This window comes from Mirounga angustirostris, unplaced genomic scaffold, assembly GCF_029215605.1.
Source record: "Mirounga angustirostris isolate CCGP_5_RB_7025 unplaced genomic scaffold, mMirAng1.0.hap1 SCAF_5, whole genome shotgun sequence".
In the NCBI taxonomy this organism is placed as follows: Eukaryota; Metazoa; Chordata; class Mammalia; order Carnivora; family Phocidae; genus Mirounga; species Mirounga angustirostris.
The window spans coordinates 40,151,327-40,174,898 of NW_026991713.1; the positions used below are offsets into that span (position 1 = coordinate 40,151,327).

At 36.9% G+C, this 23,572-nt stretch overlaps 1 protein-coding gene across 7 annotated transcripts in view; it reads right to left on the reverse strand.

Moving 5' to 3' along the window:
* NAV3 (neuron navigator 3) overlaps positions 1-23,572 on the reverse strand; it is an 803,480-nt gene that overhangs the window by 77,143 nt on the left and 702,765 nt on the right. For 5 of the 7 annotated variants that reach the window (XM_064590847.1, XM_054506909.2, XM_045872917.3 and 2 more), the window contains 6 exons: positions 16,339-16,471; positions 15,421-15,691; positions 13,777-14,485; positions 10,111-10,599; positions 5,456-5,497; positions 3,886-4,046 (listed from right to left, as the gene is read on the reverse strand). In XM_064590847.1, the coding sequence (XP_064446917.1) occupies positions 3,886-4,046; positions 5,456-5,497; positions 10,111-10,599; positions 13,777-14,485; positions 15,421-15,691; positions 16,339-16,471 (1,805 nt within the window). The remainder of the gene's footprint in view (positions 1-3,885; positions 4,047-5,455; positions 5,498-10,110; positions 10,600-13,776; positions 14,486-15,420; positions 15,692-16,338; positions 16,472-23,572) is intronic. The other 2 variants (XM_054506908.2, XM_045872919.3) reach the window with 2 other exon arrangements.

Genomic DNA, 23,572 nt, shown 5'->3' on the forward strand with positions numbered 1-23,572 from the left:
CACAATGGCTACTAGCAGAGGTAACTGAAAGGTAGAAAAGTTAATAGGTAAATAAATGAAGAAAAATTATAGGACAAAAATATGACAGACAAATAGAATTTCAGCAATGGTACACAAATTAGCACAGTGCTTCTAAACTGGCTTTGCTTTCCATTTGCTTCAGGCAAATATCCCAATATCTACCCTTCAGTTTTTTCATGAATTATAATTTTTAAAAATGGCAGAATAAATGACCTCTGGACTCATTCCAAGCTCAGAGATATAGCCAAATTTCTAAAAGGAGAGATATAGATATGACCATATGTTAGGGAAAAGGGGGCTGCTGACTTTAAATTATATTTCAGAACAAAACCCCTGTTTTTACTACATTAAATGTTGATTTGTGGGATTTGAGGAGAGTGGACCTGATAGAAATATGGAGTGGGTTTTTAAATACCTCAAGATCTCTCTTTGATTTTGCAACTATATCCAGACATATTAGCTAGTGAGTTTATGATATTGTTTTAAAATAAGAATATTCATATGGAAGCTTATTTTAACTTATTTTGTGGAATCTGGGACTATCACTAGGAACTAGGTAGCAATTCAAGAAAATTTTATTTGATTTTTTTTTTAAAAGAGGAACTTCCAAAGTGTGATATTTCTAGATTCAGGTAGTTTCTGTCATGGGTGGGTTTAGAGAAGAAGCTAGAGATGTCTTAAGTATTTAACTAATAGTTGAATAATTGAACCAGAGATAGGTGTCTCCCATCTCTCAGGTTCTATGCTTTCATGAGTATAGAAGAAGGGGGTTAATTCTGAATAGCTTAAAAAGTGAATATGGAGAGAGGAGTAGAAGGGCATTCAAGGTGGAGGAACCCTTGGACGCAAAAGCATAGAAACTTCCCCTATAAAGTTCTTTAAACAATACTCTGTATGCAAAAGGGTCCAACAAATATAAAGAACTCGTAGGTGAGAGGCTGATAGTAATACTTCTACATACTAACTCTTGCAGCATGGTGAAAAGTGAAGCTGAGTAATTGTTGTCACTCATGGGAAGATGACAGTGAGTCTCACCAGGTTATGAGATGCTCACAAGGGCAATGACCAATAAAGTTTCAAACAAAGATGTATTCTGTTTCCATAAGTTATATTCTGATTCACTTTCTTGAGTGGAATGTTTCCATTACAGGTATCATACATACCAGGAACTACCCACAAACCACAGCTTACTTTGGCAATAGCTTCATGCTACTCTACTGATAATGATGTAACTGAAGTGATCTTAAATTTCTGTTCGTTATACATTACTTTTTACAGTAATATTTCTAAAAATTATATGTATTAAGATATTTTAATAAGTAGAAAGGATAAAGAAAAAACACAGGTATTGCAATTGCTGAATGTTAGTAATAATCACTTGCTGATCATTCAGAAGAGATAATGATTAAATTGAAGACAAATGATGACCAAAGTGAACTGCAGGACAATGCTATCCATATTCAAGTTAAAAAATTCCATTTGATATATTTTTTAATTTAATAATAAAATAATCTTTAGTTATGATTACATTTTAATAGTACCCACAGTCTTGCCTAGTAAATATAAATTCAGGTGATCTGGAAATCAATAAAAAGGTGTTTTGGGTTTTTTTTTAAGATTTATTTGAGAGAGAGAGGGAGAGAGGGAGCTAGCACCTGAGTTAGGGGAGGGGCAGAGGGAAAGAGAGAGAGAATCCCAAGCAGACTCTGTGTTGAGTATAGAGCCCCATGCTCAATTTCATGAGCCCTGAGATCATGACCTGAAACGAAACCAAGAGTCTGATGCCCAACCGACTGAGTCACCCAGGCACCTCAAAATAAAAAGTTCTAAAAAAATAATTTTCATGTTTTTAAAACTGGTCATTTTTTTCTTTAAAATAATACAGCATAGAGACCTCAGAACACCTGATTTGAAGCTATGTATGCTTATGAAATTTGGGTGGGCACATGAGAATGTGTCGACATGTATCGGAAGGTCTTTATAAGTCCCAATGGGTGCAAATGTTGAAAATGATGGTAGAGGCAGTAAGGTCAATTTGAAATCCACTGCTATTGTCTCTGATAACATAAGCCATGCTTTCCAATAAAAATGATGAGGTAGCAAGGTCTATGAGGTCTTATACTCTCTTGAGTCTTGGTACACATAAGTTAGTCCCTCCATAATAAAACCTAGGTATTTTGGATCCATTTCACAGATGAGGAAATTGACTTTGTCAAGATCAGACATAGTAAGTGGTGAGCATTTTTCTCTAAATAATAACGGAACAGATGGATTTAATCAGAATAATATAAATGAGAAAATAATGGGATAAGGATTCAATTAGTCAAATTAATGTCAAGTATTAAAAAGATTGATAAGAGACATAAGATACCTAGCAAACTCAGCATTTCAGGTGGTTTGGGTTTGTTTCAGATGTTGCATAAAATTAGAGTTTATTTCATATTCCTATGACTCTATAAAAAACATTTTCAATTTATTTTTTGAAGTAAAAATTTTAAGCTTCTTGCTATATTTTATAATTACAATTCAAAGTAAGTAAAAACTATACCATCTGTTGCCATTATGAGACAAAGAAGTCCCTCACTGTGTAGATGCAGCAGCAAAAACTTGGTGTTTGATAGGGATTCATTAGCTCATATGGAACCATGACCAAAAAAATCGTTTTCCATTGCCAAAGTTTTAATCTGTAAAGCAGGAAGAGTTACAAGAGAAGAGAAAGAGCCGTGAGTGTCCTAAAAGGTTGAAAAAATTGAAAAGTCCAAATGATTGAAGAATTTGGAAAATCGGTGAGTCCATTACTAGACAAGATAATGAGACTACTTTATATGTGATTTTATAGAACAGAAATCTATTTTTAAAAGAATTGGATCTATTAAGTTAGAACTGGTATTTTTAGACTTCTTTCATTACTTTGTCACTCTTCCCTATGTTTTCTGTGACATTTATACAAATGATTTTACATTTAATACAAATGATGCTAAGCACAAAGTAACGCAATGGCTAAATCTGTCATTTTTTTTTTTTTCATTGCACTTACCCAAAAATGTTCACAGGGAATACTCATATTCATTTTAAGGAGAGTTTTGAAGTGGTATTCATTTTGATCACCTGTAAAGAAGTGATCTTAAGAGTCATGGAATTACTTTTTCCTTCTTCTTAATTATTTATATTTTGTTTTTCTACAAAAGTATGATAAATTTTGCTAAGGATTTAAAAAAACATTTTAAACAAAGGACAAGGAGAATTTTTGTTGCTTTTTTTAATAGTTTTTTTAAGACTTTATTTATTCATTTGAGAGAGAGAGTGAGAGAGAGAGAGAGCACAAGCTGGGGGAGAGGCAGAGGGAGAGGGAGAAGCAGAGGGAGAGGGAGAAGCAGAGGGAGAGGGAGAAGCACATTCCCTGCTGAGCAGGGAACCTGAAATGGGGCCTGATCCCAGGACCCTGGGATCATGACCTGAGCCAAAGGCAGATGCTTAACCAACTGAGCCACCCAGGGACCCTTGTTTTATTGTTTTTTAAGAAGACTCTGAGAAAACCCTCTAGGCTTAAAGTCAGGTGTTCTGGGATCAATTATTGCCTCTGGCCCTTACTCACCCTTATGAGTGAAATGACCTCTCTGTGCCTCTGGATCCTAGACTATAAAATCACAACAGTAGTACCTGTGTCAAGTTGTGGTCATGAGCATAAACTGCATATCATTTGGAAAGTATTCTGTGAATGGCCAGCCATTAAACAAATAAAAGGTACTCTTAAGGTGTCTCTATCTTTTCCTTAAGTGAACACATTTTATGGAGAGATCCCAGCGCTCCCATGAGGGCAGGTGGTCAAAGGAACAAGATGAAATTGTGTTTAGAATATTTTACCCAAGTTGGAAAAGTGATATTTTCCTGTGGTGCAAGATGACATGGCGGAAGGGGAGAGCAGAGGGGACTGGCTGCCAGCATCCTGCAGTCCTCCAGTGGAATGGGAACGCAGCCACTCCTTGCCCTCTTCTTGGTTGGCCTGCCGAGATGATGGGGTGTATCTGCAAAACAGCACAGCTAAGACACTGAAGCACATCTATAAGGGCAAGGCAATACCAGGACAAGAAAACAATTGAGAGGAGCTTACTATTCAGACTGAACAACATTCTCAAACAGATTGAATCTAATTATAATTGCTTAGTTCTTCCAGATGATCTGACACCATCTGTGTGAATCTCACAGGAAAAAAAAAAATAAAGGATTTTGAAAGGAAAATTATGCTTCTGTGAGATATGTAGTTGAAAATCATAAGCAATGAGCAGACAGCCAAGTTAATTGAGAAGGACTCAAAAGCACAGTGCTTGGAAGGATGTGAAGAGGGTGAAAGCACAGACTAAATATGGTAGACAGTGCTAGGCCAGGAGCCAAGGGAACTGGTGTGATGGCCACAGAAAAGCATAGGAAATGGAACACAAATTGACAGATCTTTTTTTTTGAAAAAAAAAAAAAAAAAAAGGAAAACATAAAAAAAAACACATTTATTTGGTTAAAATGGCACTTGACATCATGTCTAGATTTTTTAAAAAAAGGAAAAAAATGGGTTCACTTTAGTGGAAAATAAATTTCTGAAACAAAATCTTGAAATGGAATAATTGCAAGCTGTTTGTTATTACTAAGGGACTGGCAAGAAAAAGGATAACAGGGAAAGACCTATTTGGCCAGTGCTCATTTTCACCAGAGTAAGTAAATTTTTAACATCAAAGAACAGTTAACTCATTAAGTTCATATGTGTTATACCTCTATTAGCAGTTCATTTTACATCCTCTCCTCAGATAAAAGTGTATAGTAAAGGAAGGCCATGGATTAAATTTTCATTTTAGTTTTTATGATGAACTAAATGATGATTTTGAGATTACTATGTTATACTAGACTAATTTGTATCTAAATTGACTAGCACTCCTGAAAAACTGAAATGAAAACTCTTGAGTGTTTACCAAAAGGATTCTTTAAAAATTCATACCTTAATTATAGTATTTGTCCTCTGATGATGAAAATATATTTTCTTTGATTCAAATTAGAGCATCCTTCAACCTTTCAACATTAACTGGCCACATCTGTAGACTATATGGGTTGAGGTTTTGCAAGCATATGCCTCCAAGATGCAAAAGTTAGGGAAGTTAATTTTATTTTAATTTATAGAAGTGAGTTCTGAAATCTACCAAAAATTGCTGCTCCCCAAATAATGATATTAGACTGGATTTAATTTACTTAGTCTTGACCTCTACTGGTATCTCTACCGGAGGCTTATCTCACCAACTCCTCAGGCCAGAGAAAATATCAGGATTAAAAGTGATGCCATCCTCAATGGCAGATACTTCATTGCAAACAAACAAAGAAAGAGGGAGAGAGAGCACACAAAGTTTACGTAACAACAGAGAAAGGCAGCAATTGTGCTGAAAGAAATATATACCTTAGTCCCTTTTTGGGTAGTGTATTTCTGTCAAGCTGCATGCTGTTAAAACAAAGAAAACCCCTAAGGACATAATGCAAACAAAACCTCCAAATTACACATCCAACAAAAATGGTTCTTTAAACTCCACAAAATAAAATTTTTGTAACACATATTTAATGCTTAACTTATTGGAAAAGGCCAATCAAAGGTGACCAGATGTCTATTGTTGTAACACATTTGGTGATAATTTAGTGACAGGATTATGAGCAGGTAGATTAAGTCATTTGTTGATATAATTCCCCTGTAGGTTCTATTTACCTACCGCTATGGTAGTTTTTGCTTCCCTGTGCAACTGATTAGACTTTCACTGTGATTTCAAATGCAGGAGAGTCATAGGTGGAAATCAGATAGATCTGCTCTCCCTGAGTTAAAGTGACAACCTCTAATGGGCAGAGGAGATATAAAACACCTTTTAATACTTAATTTTTGTATTCATATTATTTTTAATAAAAACAAAGGCAGGTCTATTCCATTTGCATAGAAGAGAAAAATAATATATAATAAATACCTGCTTGACACGTAACGTTTCTGGTACCATTTATTTAAATATTTAATAGAATTGAACTATGCCATCTTTTGGAAATTCGAAGTTAGGTATTTAAAAGGTTATAAGTTTTATCAGTCTCTATTTTAAAGAATTCTCAACTGGTCGTAGAAAGGGATGAAAGGATGTGTCTGGAGAAAATGAGAAGTGGCCTCTCTAAAAATAGAAGAGGGTGTCAACAGCTAAGTGGGACAAGTCTACGGTTTCTGTTATAACTTCTGGCATGTGAATAACCAAAGAATACAATTAATTTGAATTTGAAGAATGATAGCTCTCTTCCAGTAGAACCTCCAATGGTCAAAAATAAATACACAGGATACGCATAATGGGGATGATATAACACAAATGCAAACACATTGACTTGAAAATTAATCACTCAAAACCAAAGCTAAAATGTTTTCTTCTATGTGTACTCCATTATTTAGCACTGCAGTAGAAAGCAACCAAAGACATTATATGACTTTATTTATTGGGAATGTCCACATAAGGTAATTACTCTGCTATGTAGACGCCAGTTCTAGTACACATTTTGACTAAATGAGGTTTTTTAATACTGTGCATAAGCAAACAAAAAGGAATCAGATTGAACAAATAGGAAAAACCTATAACTATGAACTACAGTTGTGCTAAAGCATTCATAGGGTCACCAGCCATTTTAAAGATTATCTTTTTCATGCGTGCAGATTTATTAAAGCATCGTTTGCCAAAATTATCAATTGTATAAAGTGCACATGTTTATATCACGCAGAGAATTTAATGAGAGAAAAATCAGAATACATTTAAATTTACCGATATGTTAAAACTCTAAGTAGAAATATCTGTTTGACTCCGGAAACTAATGGTTTTATACTGTAGACACTTTCCACACACCCTGAAAGGTCACACACTCTTATGCTTGCAAGGGCCAGGCAAGCAGTGGCAAGGAGGCAGAGGGGGATGTCAGGCAACAGTCTGAGGAGGTCAGGCCCTGTCTGTCTAAAGCCAATGGATGCTCTGCAGGATTGTGAAGGCAGGGTTCCTCGATCAGATATTTCCAAACAAGCCAGCAATTTGTAAAGTTGGTTACTACTTTAGATGATTTTTTTTTTAAGATTTTATTTATTTATTTGAGAGAGAGAATGAGAGACAGAGAGCATGAGAGGGAGGAGGGTCAGAGGGAGAAGCACACTCCCTGCTGAGCAGGGAGCCCGATGTGGGACTCGATCCCGGGACTCCAGGATCATGACCTGAGCCGAAGGCAGTCGCTCAACCAACTGAGCCACCCAGGCGCCCTACTTTAGATGATTTTTAAAGTTTGGTTAGGTTACAAAAAGCAAAACAAACTAAACAAAATAACTGGGAACTGGTTATGGCTCAAGGGTCACCAATGACTTGGAGCAGCTGGAGGGAAAATTACTGAAGAACTTTTTGTGGTTATTTATTATTTCATGGCATTTTAATGAAAAAGGAATTTGAGCAAAGTTAAAATCTATTTAACTATTGATTCAATAATATTAAGATACGAATATATCGGTAAAATATTTTGAGATTGTAGACAAACGGGTAAGTCGCGAACTTATACACATCTCTATCGTATCACTTTAATTACTTTGCTTACAATACCTACACGTTAGCACACCCTCTGTCAGGTATGGCTCTTTGGTTTCCTTAGCATTCCCAACATTCCGCTGACTGCTTAATTTTAATGAAGCCCGGATTTCTGATAGGAGCTTATTTCCTCTTCAATAGATCATAAACTTTCTTGAATGTACTTAAAGGATTAGAATAAGTTGCTATTGCCTGCAATTTTGTTCCCCAGAAAGAAAAAGTACAACCTCTCATATCAAAAATTATTTTGATCCAGTAATTTCCTGGAACTAATTAATATTTATATCATATATTATACCTATGAAAGTATTTTATTTTTCACACACTTTAATATTCACCAATACATTTCACTAAGAATCAAGGGCAAAATATGCATTTATTTTAAAGTAGCCTAAGGTTTACTTTAGAAAAATTGTTTATCTGGCTATTTTTAATACTGGAACACTCCCATTTGTAAAGCCAGCCTATTTCAAAAACTGATCAACAACAAGATTTGCTTAAAGAAAAAAAGTGACTACATATTTGCCAGTGTATTTCTAAGGGAAAATGTATGTTGACTTCTGCTAAAATATAGGTAAAGTAAAATATTAACACTGTATTTGTATCTATAAAGCTCAATTTTATACTCTGGTTTGATTTGAAGATTACTTGTTACAAATAGTTACTTGTCTACTTTTCTGATTTTTTAATATCTGAAGACCAGAGAAATAGGTTGATGGCTAAATGGTCAACTTATTGCAGCCATGCTGGTGATTAAAAAAAACAGTAATTTGGAGGGTGACTTGGGTTAATAAATAATGACCTATTTGCAGTGTGGTTATGAATTGTTATTTGGATTCCTCGCATATCAGTATACAATCAAAGATACATTAAAACTATAGGTTGTTAACAGATTTTCAATAGAATTGGATTTACTTGTTATAAGTCTTGAAAATGACATATTGAAGGTGCCCATTTACCTTAAAGTGTGGAAACTCAAATCCGAGGTGCCGTAGGAAGCCTAACCTCTGAGATAAAAACTTAAATGAAATAGTACTTACAACCAATGTTTTCGTGTATGTAGTTGGTCTTTACGTATGCTATCTATAATGACAAAACTAGAGGGGACATGGATACAAACACCTACACGTTAGTCTCTATCTCCCCAGCTGTTTGTCTTGTGTCTCCTGGCCCAGTTTTTTGTTCATGAAGAAAAATACTATTTTGTAATTAGCAGCCCACCATAAGAACTACCAAGCATAAACATTTCAGTTCAAAAATTCTTTTATCGGGGGTTGTCTCATGGGCATGGCTGTCCGTGTCCATGAGGGGGCTGGGAGGTACAGTGGGATGGAAGCGATGGTTTGCATTTCATGAAGGCAAGAGAAACGGAAGAGCAACGGGAGACTCTGGGTTGGGGACAACTACTGCAATGTGGTGAGAGTCTAGGTAAGAGCTTTAGTCGATGTTTTAAAAATGAATCTGCGAGTAAAGCTGGAAGTCTAGAGAAGAGGTGATACGTCATCCTCAGTATCAGACTGAACAAAAGCTTAGGGAACGATACCAGGCATTTTCAGTGGGCAGTGGTACTTTCACAAGTGACACAACTAAGGCATGTGGCCAGGAGCATTTTTAAAAGCTTCAGGTGTGTCAGGAAACAAATAACATTAAGTTTATCCGGGAAAAGAGGCAATTTCGGGACATTTCCCAGGGGGAAAGAGTTAGTACCAAAATACCTGAGAACGGGTTTTTGGGGTGAGAGAATCTAAAGGCATTTTGGTTAACAGTGACACTTTCAGGTAGTTATATTCGGTAAGGAATGCCTCTTTATGTTTTTCATTGTAAGTTAAAAACACACACACACACACACACAACTGCTTAAACCAATGGGAAACACCTTGTAATACGATTTTTTTTCAAGGGCCTATTAAAAATATCACTAGTGCTATTAATTTTCTCTAAGAATTCAAATCTGACAATTGACTTTTTTTCCAATTCAACTAGGATTCCCCAGTGATCTTTTTGCTCTTTCCCTACAGAAGTGCTAATAAAGCAAACTTAACATATTGCTCAGAGCATAATTGTAGAACCCATTTAAATTTGGTCTTTAAAAAAGCTCAAATTATCATAAGGAGCTATGTCGTCTTGGAGCTGAGGCCAGATCATTAACACGTCTTGAGAAGACATCATTTAATACATAAACCCATGCTTTGAATTTCATTCAAATTGCCTGTTTGGTACATATGTACACATTCATATTAAGAAACTTAATTATACAATTATCCTATTCTTCATGGCTTTTTTTTTTTTTTCTTCTTCTACGAACTTGGTAGTAAGAGCAAACAAAAGGCCCGGTCTCCTTAGTCTTCCATCCCTTCAATTTTATGTTCCTTTGCAGAGTGGCATTCCCACCGACATCAAGGGACTTTGGTGGGGGAGGAGGGTAGGCACCGCGTGGGGAGGATGGGGTGAACACTTCACCGATGCCTCTGGGAAAGCTCACCTTTCTGAGAGAGTAGATCTCACACTACCCGTTCTCATGAGCAGGCTCTGCACCTCGTGAGTGCCTGTGGTCAGTCCAGACAGGGAGCCATGATGGCTGAGGGGGAGGTCAATAGACTCAGAGCTCGTATGGAGGCTAGTCATGGACTGGTAGCTCGGAGTGTCCTTGCTGCCGGCAGAGGAACTGCTCAGATTGGCAGCCCACACGAGACCACCTGATGTGAAAGAGTGGACCGACGCCGGGCTGGAAGCCAACGAGTGACTTAAGCTTACAACGTCTGTAGTTAAGTCTGAGGGCTTGCTGAAGAGAGGGCTGCTGCCACCACTCAGCCCACCAGCACTGCCCATGCTGCCCGTACCGGACGACGGTGATTCCAGACTGCCTTGCCGCGCTAATGTGGTACTAGGACTGGGCATTACTGAGGAGGATTTCACACCCTCAGTATTAGGTGCAGAGGCAGATTTGCCACCTGCCTTGGCACCAAACAACCTAAAAGAAAAACAAATAACAACTTCAGTTGTTCCGAGAGACTGATATCCGCATGTAATATTTAGGGTTACAGTGCACAGAGCCGAGCGTGCTTCGGCGTACCGAGCTACCGAGCACTCCCGTCTCTGCGTTCATGAACTTCACACGCTCGCACTTCTTGATGTGGCGCCAAAACATCTCTCCCACCGCCACACGCGTGAGTCGGCACTGGCGGGCACCCGGGGGTGCGGGGAGAGGGGCAAAACAAAAGCAGATCACACATGAACAGCCTTGGCTTCCACAGGGTAAGGGATCATGAGAACCTTTCCAGAGAAAATTAAAGCGCTTGAGCACACTTGCTCTTCCCTATTTACAGATCCATTATAATGGAACAACTTCTACGCATTCGGTATAGAACACTTAAAATTTGTTTTCTTTCTTTCTTTCTTTCTTCTTTCTCTCTCTCTCTCTCTCTCTCTCTCTCCTTCCTTCCTTCCTTCCTCTTTCTTTCTTTCTTTCTTTCTTTCTTTCTTTCTTTCTTTCTCTCTCTCTCTCTTTCTTTCTTTCTCTCTCTTTCTTTCTTTCTCTCTCTTTCTTTCTTTTTCTTTCTTTCTTTCTCTCTCTCTCCCTTCCTTTCTCTTTCTTTCTTTCTTTCTTTCTTCTTTCTTTCTTTCTCTTTCTTCTTTCTTTCTTTCTCTCTCTCTCTCTTTCTTTCTTTCTCTCTCTTTCTTTCTTTCTCTTTCTTTCTTTCTTTCTTTTTCTTTCTTTCTTTCTCTCTCTCTTCCTTCCTTCCTTTCTCTTTCTTTCTTTCTTTCTCTCTCTCTCTCTCTCTCCTTCCTTCCTTCCTCTTTCTTTCTTTCTTTCTTTCTTTCTTTCTTCTTTCTTTCTTTCTTTCTCTCTCTCTCTCTCCTTCCTTCCTCTTTCTTTCTTTCTTTCTTTCTCTCTCTCTTTCTTTCTCTCTCTTTCTTTCTTTCTCTTTCTTTCTTCTTTCTTTCTTTCTCTCTCTCTCTTTCTTTCTTTCTCTCTCTTTCTTTTTCTTTCTTCTTTCTTTCTTTCTTTTTCTTTCTTTCTTTCTCTCTCTCTCCTTCCTTCCTTCCTCTTTCTTTCTTTCTCTCTCTCTCTTTCTTTCTCTCTCTTTCTTTCTCTTTCTTTCTTCTTTCTTTCTTTCTTTCTTTTTCTTTCTTTCTTTCTCTCTCTCTCTCTTCCTTCCTTCCTTTCTCTTTCTTTCTTTCTTTCTTTCTTTCTTCTTTCTTTCTTTCTCTTTCTTCTTTCTTTCTTTCTCTCTCTCTTTCTTTCTTTCTCTCTCTTTCTTTCTCTTTCTTTCTTTCTTTCTTTCTTTCTTTCTTTCTTTCTCTCTCTCTCTCTCTTCCTTCCTTCCTTTCTCTTTCTTCTTTCTTTCTTTCTTTCTCTTTCTTTCTCTTCTTTCTCTTCTTTCTTTCTTTCCTTCCTTCCTTTCTTTCTTTCTCTTTCTTTCTTTCTTTCTTTCTTTTTCTTTCTCTTTCTTTCTTTCTTTCTTTCTTTCTTTCTTTCTTTCTTTCTCTTTCTTTCTTTCTTTCTTTCTTTCTCGTTCTTTCTTTCTTCCTTTCTCTTTTCTTTTTTTTCATTTAACAGTTTAACTAAAAGGAATGCTTAAGGCAAGGTTTAGGAGGTTATGTTACATATCTGGTGGCCTGAGTGAAGGTCAGAGGGCAGTTGGTTAGAAAGAAGATTGGACACTGTTGGCAACATGTTCATTGGTGTGCATTTTCCTCAAGAAAGACCAAAGGTTTTATGTCAGTTGCCAGTGCTATTCAAGTACATATTTATAATAGTGATTTGAAACATAGTTGGTGCTAACTCAGATGTTGGAGTTCAGAAAACATTTTAGTTTTGTAAATGAAGCAGATGATATAATCGAATTTATGTAAATATGGAAATAAAGTGATATGAAGTAATGGCGTAATGGTTACTAACTAATTAAGTTGCAATGAAATCCATATTTCCTAGAGTGAAATATTTCATGACGAATATGAGAAATTGTTTCATAGGTAATGGGCCACTGGAGGGCACTATTGGCTTTTATTTAAGCAACAGAAATCATTAACTCCCACTACAAGTCATTATTCTTTCCAGTGAGAATCAACATTACAAAAAGCCAGTTTTTCAGAATTAATATTTCTACTGAGGAATATAACTTCTCGGTTTTCAAACAATCATGTATCTGAGATTGCTTGAAATGAAAATGTTTCAAGGCCCTTTATTTCCCAGTTATCAAGGTTCTTGGTTTATTCATTGTAATAAAAACAAACATTAAAAATACTTAACATGTAATGGACTATAAATCATACTCTACCATTTCATAGATGAGGAAACAGACCCAGAGAGGTTTAACCATTTGTCCCAAGTCTTTAACGCTATGTATTTTCCTGCCACTTAAAATATATTAGTATTTAAAAACAAGGATATCTCACAGCAGAACTCTACATATTTAGTACCAAAGACAGTCCCTATAGAGAAGCCAAGTTATTCTGCTTATCAGAGTCCTTTCAAAGAAAGCTGATGAAGCTACAAAATCTCGTCCATTCCTGAGTTATTATCCTATATGAAACATCCAAATGTTTTCAAATTCTGTCCAGGATATCATACCTTGATTTTCCTTAATACGTTAAGATATGGTACTGCATCAATCTGTCCAATCTAATCTCTGACAAGGAAAACAATTTCATCTACATTCATGATCATTGACTCACTAAGAGCCAGCAAGATCATAAACACTGGAAATGAATACCCATAGTCACAAAGACCTATTTTGTTTTATTTTTAACTGTGGAAAGGAGAGATGGAAATCTATGGAAATTTTACAAGCGATTATTTTATCACTACCCCTCAGTGTTGCCATCTGCTTTTAAGTTTCTTATAAATGCTGTTTGTGTTGCTAATATTAGAATGATAGTGGGACTGAGAAGTTTGAGCATTTCTCACAATGAACACCATTTTTGCCCCCCAGCTATCTATAAGATCAGCTTTTTAAAACTCATGTACTCAGAAACTAAAAGATGCTAAGATATATGAACCTTAGAACATATATTTAGGGCACATATATATATTTAGGATATAGGATTCAGGACACACATAGATTATTTGTATTTATTAAACGGTTCTGTGTATCCTACAGTATAGCATTTTCTATTTTCCCTGCATCATTTCACACATTCTTACCTTCGAAATGTAGGTGAGGCAATGTCAGGATACTTGGATCCTGGCTGCCTGAGCCCTTGGGTCCCACAGGCACTGGCAGAGGTGGGGCTGGATTTGGGGGAACCTGACAAAGAAACGCTCTCTGAATCTGAGACAGCTACTTTTTCCTTTTCCTTGTCCGTCTGGTTGACAGAGACGGGGCTCGAGCGCCCTGACCCAATCTTAGTGGGTTCTCTGAGTTTCGAGGTGGAGGCACCAGCCGACTTGCTGCTGACGTTGGAATCGATACTGCTGGTGCTGGACCTGTGGCCGCCTCGGCCGGGGATGCCGCTGGTGCTGGATTTTGAAGGGCGGGGCAGGCTGCGGTACTGGAGGGAGGTCTTGGAGCTCACGTGCAGCACACCATCATCCTGATTCTGGGATCCGTCCAGACTGGTTTTTCTCCCTGCATTTGACTTCCCACCAATGGCAGCAGATTTGGGAATTTTACCCAGGGTGGCCGACCCACTTGTTATTGTCGCTCCGCTGCTTGTGATCATAGTAGATGACCCTACTCCGCTTGGTTTCTTAAATCCAAAAGAGCCGGGAGCAGTGGATCTTCCAATGCCTGAGGGGGGCTTTTTCCCCTCATCTCCACTGCTTTTGCCTGCATCTGAAGGAGACCTCTGTAGAGACGATCCTTTCAGGGGAGTTTTGCCTTTCTCAGAAGCTTTGGCATCATCAGTTTTCCCTAACGAATGAGAAATACACAAATATACATGCCTGCACATTTTGATTAACACAGTAATTCTTCTTTAAACGACATGTAAAAATGTGAATACATCTTCATATTACTTCAGTTCCTAACTATTTAGATCTCAAGAGGTATGTGCTTTAGTATATTGAGAGGATTGCGTACAAAGCTCTAAAAACATGGTTCCTAGAGGAAATGTGACGAGTAATGAAGGAGATAAAATGAAAGCACATATTTTTGCAGTTTGTTACTGTCTTATATCTCACAACTCTCTTCCTTTATCAGGACAGCACTTAATCTTATCAAGCTAAGTGCTAGAAAAAGAATTCATTTGAATATCTAGTAAGATGCTTCTATTTAGAGTCCCCTGGTACAACACTACTTAAGTGGCACTATTTAAAATTAGGCACCATTTTAAAAATAGGGAAAGAATCTTAAAAAAAAAAGATGGCACAATTTGGCAGAAGTCTTTCACTCTCTTCTTTCATAAAGTATAATTCACAAATGATGTTTCAATTCTCCAGCATTCCAACCCATTACATTAGTGTGATTACTCTTGCCTCTCAGTGGTGGTAGTGAAAATTAGTGGCATACTTAACATAAATATTCCAAACTTTCATAAGGAAGGCAGAAGGAAAGCAATCTTATTTTTATTAAGCAGACTTCTTTTATTTCCACATGAACAGAAATGACTATGGCAGAATAAAGACACTCAATAGCCCCAAATTATAATGGTGCTCTCTGGAGAATGCCTAGATTGTTACATTCATGTGGACTTACATGGTAAAGTGTGTGAAATTTACATGGGAAAGAATACACAGAGAAGAATATGATTTAATTAAAAATAAAGCTATTATTAAAGAGAACAAAGATGGAATGGAAACCATAAATTAAAACACTTTTGCATAACAGCTGTGAAGTGACAAGCCTACCCGGGGTCTTGAGTGCACTCGTTCCAGGTTTCTGTCTAGATGGCGCTCCTCCTTGGGCAGACATGCCCCTCCTCCAGGAACCTGTCTGTGAGATGGACAGGGAGGCTTTCTGCCCTGTCTTCTCGGGGTCTTCAGGAAGTCCGGAGGAAACACCCTTCCACTTGCCAGCGCCATCCCCATGGCTGTCGAAGTCCTCTTCTGTTTTTTTCAGCTCCTCAGTAGTATCCCACGTCTCGTCTGTTGTAGAACGTTTCTCTGAATCTGTCTTCAGCTATGAGGAAAATATTACAAAGAAACTTTGGGCAGAAAAGTCTATAAAGTGTGAACAGGTCTTGGAATGTACCTTCAGATAACTGGTTAAAAAAAAAAAGCAGCACTGATTTATATTTGAAAAGAATTCCAAAGACTCCTATTTTTATCTATGTCTTCATTTAAGTTTCATTAATTTTAGCCACATAATTCTCACTTGCACATATTAGAGAATGTCAGAATAAATATGTGCAGAAAACCCCAATTAAATACTATATAGCAGAAGGAATTTTCTATGTCAAATTTAACAAGGGAAAGGAGGACAAGATAAAACTTAATTATCTAATATTCATTCTTGATTTACCATTTCTCAAGAGATGTAGTAATTTATTTCAGAGATCAATATAAAATTAATCAAGAACTATCTAAAATGAGACTATTAAAATAATTTTCAGGGTTAAAAATATCAATGTTATAAAAAGAGATATGGTACAATAAGTCTTTCTGGGTTGGCTTGTAATCAATAGAAAAAAATACACATACACAAGCTGCTTCTGTTTATACAATTATATCAGATTCAGAGGCCGTGCTATATTTTAATCTAAGATAAAATAGTTTGAGGAAAAAACCCGGGAGAAGCACTGGAGAAAGAAAGCAGGCAATTCTCACCTGGGTGCTCTTCCTGGAGGGGACAGTGATGTTGGAGTAAGAGCTGACCGAGGACGTGGTGTTCAGGTCGTCGGTGCTGATGTTATCAAGGGTGTCACTGAGACCACTACTCACAGAGCTGCTGTCATCCCAGCTAAAGGCAAGACACACAGCATCAATGAACCAAACACAGGATGCACAAGACAAGTCGCCTATATTTCCATGTAACATTTATCATGTATTGGGAAGATAATCCTCATTTTTTTACTCTCATGATGAAAAACTATTGACTTTCCATTTTAGGAAAATCATACTAAATAAGAATTGAATGCAGGCCTGAGGATAACCTTATCTGATATTTGCAAAGAATCAGTGTCTAGTGCAGGTCTAGGCTCCAGGGGAGTATCTATAAAATGAATGAAAACACTGCTACAGATACTGCATGGTATCAGGAAAGAATAAAACCACCAATGACTTCCCCCTCCCCCCCCCCCCGGATAAAGCAACATAGCATATAAGAATTCATTCTTTGTTCTGAAAGTTAAATAAAAAACAAAACAAAACCAACAGCTGTTCTTTAGTTAGGAATCAGAAAGTCATTCCTCGTTCTTTCTCCTACCTTAGTAGCTACTAATGATTCACCAACTCTTGAACTTTGAGTTTCATTTCTATTGTATCATCACTCCTGCCATACCTCACAGTTTCTGGCCTGGACAATAAAGAATAACCTCTTATTTGGCCTTCCTGACTTTAGTCTTTCTCAGTACAACTTTATTGCTAAATTTGGGTCAGTGATGAAAATGATCAAAAATTCACATCGGGCCATCTCACTTCGCTTCTTCAGACTTCTCTTTATCAGAGCCATAGATTCCAAAATAGAATTCACCTGCCTCACAGGATGAACAAGGCAATCCACCGGGGCATAAGAAAAAATATTTGAAATTCTGAATATACTTGTTTTTAATCTAAAGAAGAAAAAATAAAATAGGCTATATTAATATTCATGTACAGGCTAATGTGTGCACTCTCATTTAGTCAATGTGTCAGATGATGCAGAAGTAACATAGGATAAGCAGGGTAACTTGAATGAGAATGGCAGCTCCACAGTTCAAAGGGGTGGGACACAGTTCTCTCATTTACTGGCTGGTTCTCAGTCTATTGTGAGGTACTGCTGCTTACCTGTGCTCTGTTAAACAAATTCATGCACATGGGATACATGTATTAGATACAGACAAAAGTTAAGTTTCATAAAATGGATAAGTGCCATTAAAAACCTAGTGCAAACAATCCATACATTAAGAGAATATCCTTAATGAAAGCATAAGCAAACCACAGAGGAAGAGTGGTGAACTGATAGTTTGCCTACTCTGGTATGTGTGCTTTATGAGTTGTATCATAAATTCAAAATAATAGTGATATGCTGAGATCACATATGAAACCAATAAGAAATGCAATTATCAAGAAGAAAATAAAATTTGAATTTATAGCAAATAGTGTTAATAATGATCCCTCCCTAGCTGTATATTTTGTTTGTAATATTAGCTACTGATAGCATAATCCAATTAAAAGTGGGCAGAAGATGTGAAGAGACATTTCTCCAAAGAAGACATGCTGATGGCCAACAAAGACATAAAAAGATGCTCATCATCACTTATCATCAGGGAAATGCATATCAAAACTACAATGAGATATCACCTCATACCTGTTAGAATGGCTAAAATCAACAACACAAGAAACAACAAGTTTTGACAAGGATGTGGAGAAAAAGGAACCCTCGTGCACTGTTGGTGGGAATGCAAACTGGTGCAGCCACTCTGGAAAACAGTATGGAGGTTCCTCAAAGAGTTAAAAATAGAGCTACCCTACGCCAAGTAAAGTAAGTCAGAGAAAGACAAATACCGTATGTGGACTTTAAGAGACAAAACAAATGAGCAAAGGGGGAAAAGAGAGAGAGATTAGAGACAGACAAACCATGAAACAGACTTTTAACTATAGAGAGCAAACTGATGGTTATCAGAGGGGAGGTGGATAGGGGTACGCATGAAACAGGTGATGAGGAGTAACAAGGACACTTGTGATGAGCAGCAGGTGATGTATGGAAGTGTTGAATCATGTACTGTACACCTGAAACTAATGTACCACTGTATGTTAACTAACTGGAATTAAAATTAAAACTTCAAAAAACCGTAATTTTCCTCAAATTTTAAAATCAAGCATTATTTCTCTCTTCTCCCTCTGGATTCCAAAATCTTCCTCCTAATACTGAAACTGCTTTTAGAAAGGTCAATAAATCCATGAATTGATTTATGCTGTATTGTCGCATTTATCACCTGTTATATCCATTTTTTGTGCCTTTCTATATCCTCGATCATCATCTGGATTACCTGAAGTCAGGGGTTGTATTTGATGTATCTTTATAATCCTAGCATATACCATGGTGTCTACTGCTAAATAGATGACTAGTAGGTGTTTGTTAAATAATGAAACAATTTTACTTTTGAAAATGCTGCTTCTATCCAGTAATGTTAAGTTAAATTGAATCCAATAATAAATGTAGACTTTGAGAAAAATTTGTTCAATATATTTATTTGCTAAACAAACTTAAAGGGACAAATTTTGATTGATGACATTATTTTCCTAATCTATCCTGTGATTTTTGACTTTCATCTTTGATTCTGTGGATACCAGAATTCTCCCTGGCTAGGATGCAATTAATCTTGTTTATTATGGGACACTTCAGTTGAAAAAGATTCATAAAAATAGGGTTTTTTACTGAAAAAATAAAAAGATAATTTACTCACATAACTCTGAGGTCTCAAGCCTCATCAATATATTTTCTTCATCCTTTCATTTTTAATTTCATTAAGATGTGTTAAGAATTCTTGATGATATTCTTTATAAAAGGGCAACTCTTTTTCTCCTCCAAGTTACAGATCTGTCACTCTGCTAAATTTTTCTCAACAATCTAGGACAGCTCAGTACATTACAAATCTGTGGATCTTATCCACATAGATTGCATTTACACATTGGATTGTTTCCAGTTTTTAAATACTATGAATAAAACTGTTAAGAACATTCTCATATATTCTACTTATGTGACATTTTAGAACAGGCAAAACAACAGATATGTAGGATGATCAGCGATGGCCAGTGGTCAGAAGTATGCCAAGATTTGTAGTGGCCATACATGACTTGATACTTATATCGAAACTCAGAACTGTAAGGAAAAAATTATTACTCTTAAAAACCAAAAATGTAGCCAGTTAGCCTGTTGGCAAATTACAATTTAGGTATACACTAGATAACTAACTATTCCAAGAATAGAATGATTTTTTGGCATACCTTTTATGGTGTGTATTTAAATGTTCAATAACTCAATGGGGCTAGGGATCTATTTTATTTATCTGGTTGTGCATTTGAAGCTGGGACCTCCATATGCACCTCTGGATTCAAGCAGAAGTAGACCTGCTTGAAAACAAATGTATTATATATTCAACGTCTTCTTTTTCTTCCTGCTTTTTATAATAAAGAATTCTGAAATATTAACTAAATTATTATTATTATTATTAGAGAGAGAGAGAGCAGGGGAAAGGGAAAGAGACTCTTAAGCAAACTCCATGCCCAGCACAGAGCCCAACACGGGGCTCAATCTCACAACCCTGAGATCATGACCCGAGCTGAAATCAAGAGTCAGATGCCCAACCAACAGTTAAAATAAGTTTGCAGATTTAAAACTAATTCCAGAGGAAAAGGCTAGTTTTCAACACAGTCCTATTTTTGGTGTAGTAGCAGTTCATGTAACAGGTACTCAGCCAGGCTCTACAATAATAGTTCATATTGCCAGGTCAACTCTCCTACTTCTACATGAACAAGTAAAACAGAGGTTTTCTTTCAATAAATAATTCCTGTACTTCAGGCATTCAATAGTAACCTCAATCTCAATTTGATAGCTCATTAAATATTCCATTAATGAAATAAATGAACATGCATATTACTACCGATTCCTCTAGAAGTAGTTTTCCAACCCTAATTCAATTCCAATTACGAGAATGTTGTGTAAAAAGTTCTGGATAAGTTCATTCTTTCTAAGGGAATAGTAGACAACATTTGCATAACAAAATGAAAGCACCACTTTAAAAATTATCCTATTCCAGGATAGCTTTGTTTTGTATTTCCATTATTTATGGCAATTTAAATAATACACATAAGGAGATACAGATAGCTTTAAATATATATATTTAGATACAATGACATCTGCAATAATAATTTTAAAAATATGAAAAATCAGCTGTCTAGACTTTGTGCTTTGGCACCAATATGTTAAATCAATTAATTTCTCTCAAAACTAAACACAAAACCACTTAGACTTATGCCATATTTTTTTTTTTTTTAAATCATCAAACACAATGCACTACCTGTCAAATTTGAGCATTGCAACTACTGAAGTATAAATTCTGTATTACTTCAGGGTCATTGGCAGAAAGCAATGTAGTGTATTTCAGCAAAGATTTATTCAGCATTTTCCTGGAAAAATATTTTATTATCAAGAAAAAAAGAGCAAATCATTAAAAGAGACTTCTGTATTGGAAAAACCTAAGTATATAACAACACCAACATGTTAAAAACAATTTTATAATTTTATGTTGAAAATATTCTTTTGGGGAGCCTGGGTGGCTCAATTTGTTAAGTGTCTAACCTTGATTGTGGCTCAGGTCATGAGGAATGTATGTATTCTCCTCAAATTATAAAATATATATGGTTTTTAATTGCAGGATTTTTTTTTTTTTTTAGTTTTAGCTTATACCTTCAAAAGTGTTTTTCTTTTCTTTTTTTTTCTTTTTTTAAATTTTTTTTTTAAGATTTTATTTATTTGCGAGAGAGAGAATGAGAGACAGAGAGCATGAGAGGGAGGAGGGTCAGAGGGAGAAGCAGACTCCCTGCTGAGCAGGGAGCCTGATGCGGGACTCGATCCCAGGACTCCGGGATCATGACCTGAGCCGAAGGCAGTTGCTTAACCAACTGAGCCGCCCAGGTGCCCCAGTGTTTTTCTTTTCTTTTCTTTTTTTTTTTTTTTTTAAAGATTTCATCCATTTATTTGTCAGAGAGAGAGAGCACAAGCAGGGGGAGCGGGAGGCAGAGGGAGAAGCAGGCTTCCCCCCGCTGAGCAAGGAACCCAATGTGGGACTTGATCCTAGGACTCTGGGACCATGCCCTGAGCTGAAGGCAGACGCTTAACTGACTGAGCCATCCAGGCTGTCTCACCTTCAAAGGTGTTTCATCCTGCCAGTGTTCATTAACTATGCAATATAGTAGAGTTTGAGTAGCAGGTTTAGAATCCAATTGAAATGTCCTTTTCTCTATGAATCCTCTCATGAAATCCAAAGAAACTAATTCTTCCACGTCTGTGTTTACTACTAGCACGCTTCCATTGTACAGCAGTTTATCGGCTCACAAAGCTATGTTAGCCACAGGATCATGGTTGAGGGCAAAGCGAGTGGCTTGTCTCTGGGAGTCCCGTGCCCAGGTTGGCATCTGGCCCATGACAGGTTCTCCACATTTGCGAAATAAATCAAGAAATGATCTAGTCTTACATAGTCACAATCTATTGCCTTCATCTGATTCATTCACTCATCCCAACCCTTAAATGGACAAATAATTTTGAATTGTAGTAAAAAAATCCATGGGAAAAAGTGAGAGAAAAACCAGTGAGAGGGAGCTGCTAAGTTTGGGTGAAGAAAGAACCATCTCTTTGAGGAGGTAATTTTAAATAAGCATTATGCAGACAAGCGAAGGGTGAAGAGAGGCCATCTGTGAAAGTGGTGGAGGAGAGAGCATTAAAGGACGAGGAAACAAGTGTCAAGACCTGGAAGCAACAAAGGTCAAGGTACAGCAGGCAAGAGGAAATGTGGAAGTTCTGAGATTGCAAAAGTAGGCAGGGCTAGCCCCCGAGGGAATCTTACAGACAATGTGGAGAAATTTGACTTCCTTAGAGGCACAATAAAAACTCATCCAATTGTTTTAAGTGGTAAAATGACATGAGGATATATATTTTAAAAAGTATTTTAGCATTATGAATGTATTGGAGGTAAGGAAGAGTGGAAGCAGGAAGCTCAATGAGGAAGCTATTGTGACATTCTTGTTTCTGACCAGGGGATACACTTAAATTAAAAGAAGGCACTTTCAAGATATATTCGGAGGTAGAAATGGTAGGATTTGCTCTTGGTTGGTGTGACATAATAATAAATATATATTTGGTCTCTTTCTTGGATTCCTGAGACAGAGCTCCTAAAACTTTTATAATTTCTTGAGTGATAAGGGTACTAAGATCATCTCTTGTTCTAATATTTGGTCTTCAACCCCAGTACCTAACATAGGGCTCCTAAATCTCTTGGAATTTCCTGAGTGATAGGAGCATCTTTTGTTCTAATGAGGGAACTCTTGATTGGCTCCAGATAGCCCACTCATTTTTTTTTACCCCAATTCATAATCATTTGCACATTTAAGTGTTAGAATGAGTGAATGAATTACAGTTCAGGCCTTACTTTGTGACCATATAAGACTAGATCATTTATCAATTTATCCCACACCTCTATCCTCTGGGATGGGAGAGAGGCAGAAGATTCAGTTAATAATGCATCATGCCTATGTGATGAAGCTTCCATAAAAATCCATAAATTACAAGGTTTGGAGAGCTTCCAGGATGGTGAACACATGGAGGTGTTGGTAGCCTGGTGCGCCTGGGAGAGGGCATGGAAGTTCTATGCTCCTTCTCTATATTTTGCCCTATGTACCTCCACAATGGGCTGTTCAGATGATGTTCAGTATCTTTTATCATATTCTTTATAATAAATCAGTAAATGTAAATAGGTGCTACCCTGAGTTTTGTGAGGCATTTTAGCAAATTATCAAATGTGGAGGGAGTCATGGGAATGCCCAATTTATAGCCGGTAAGTCAGAAATACAGGAGGCTTAGACTTGCAATTGGTATCTGAAGTACGGGAAGTCTTATGGGACTGAGCCCTTAACTTATGGGATCTGATGCTCAACTCCAGGTAGTCAGTGACAGAAATGGGTTGAATTAAATTGTAGGACAGGCAGCTGGGGTGAGAGAATTGGTTGCTGTGGGAAAAGCCCCAAACATTTGGTGTCAGAAGCATTCCACGAGTAGAGATTTTTTTAGTTTTCTTTTAGTTGGAATGTGTAAAAGAGGAAAAAAAAAAAGACTTGAGATCTCTTGCATTCTTTCCACTGTCAA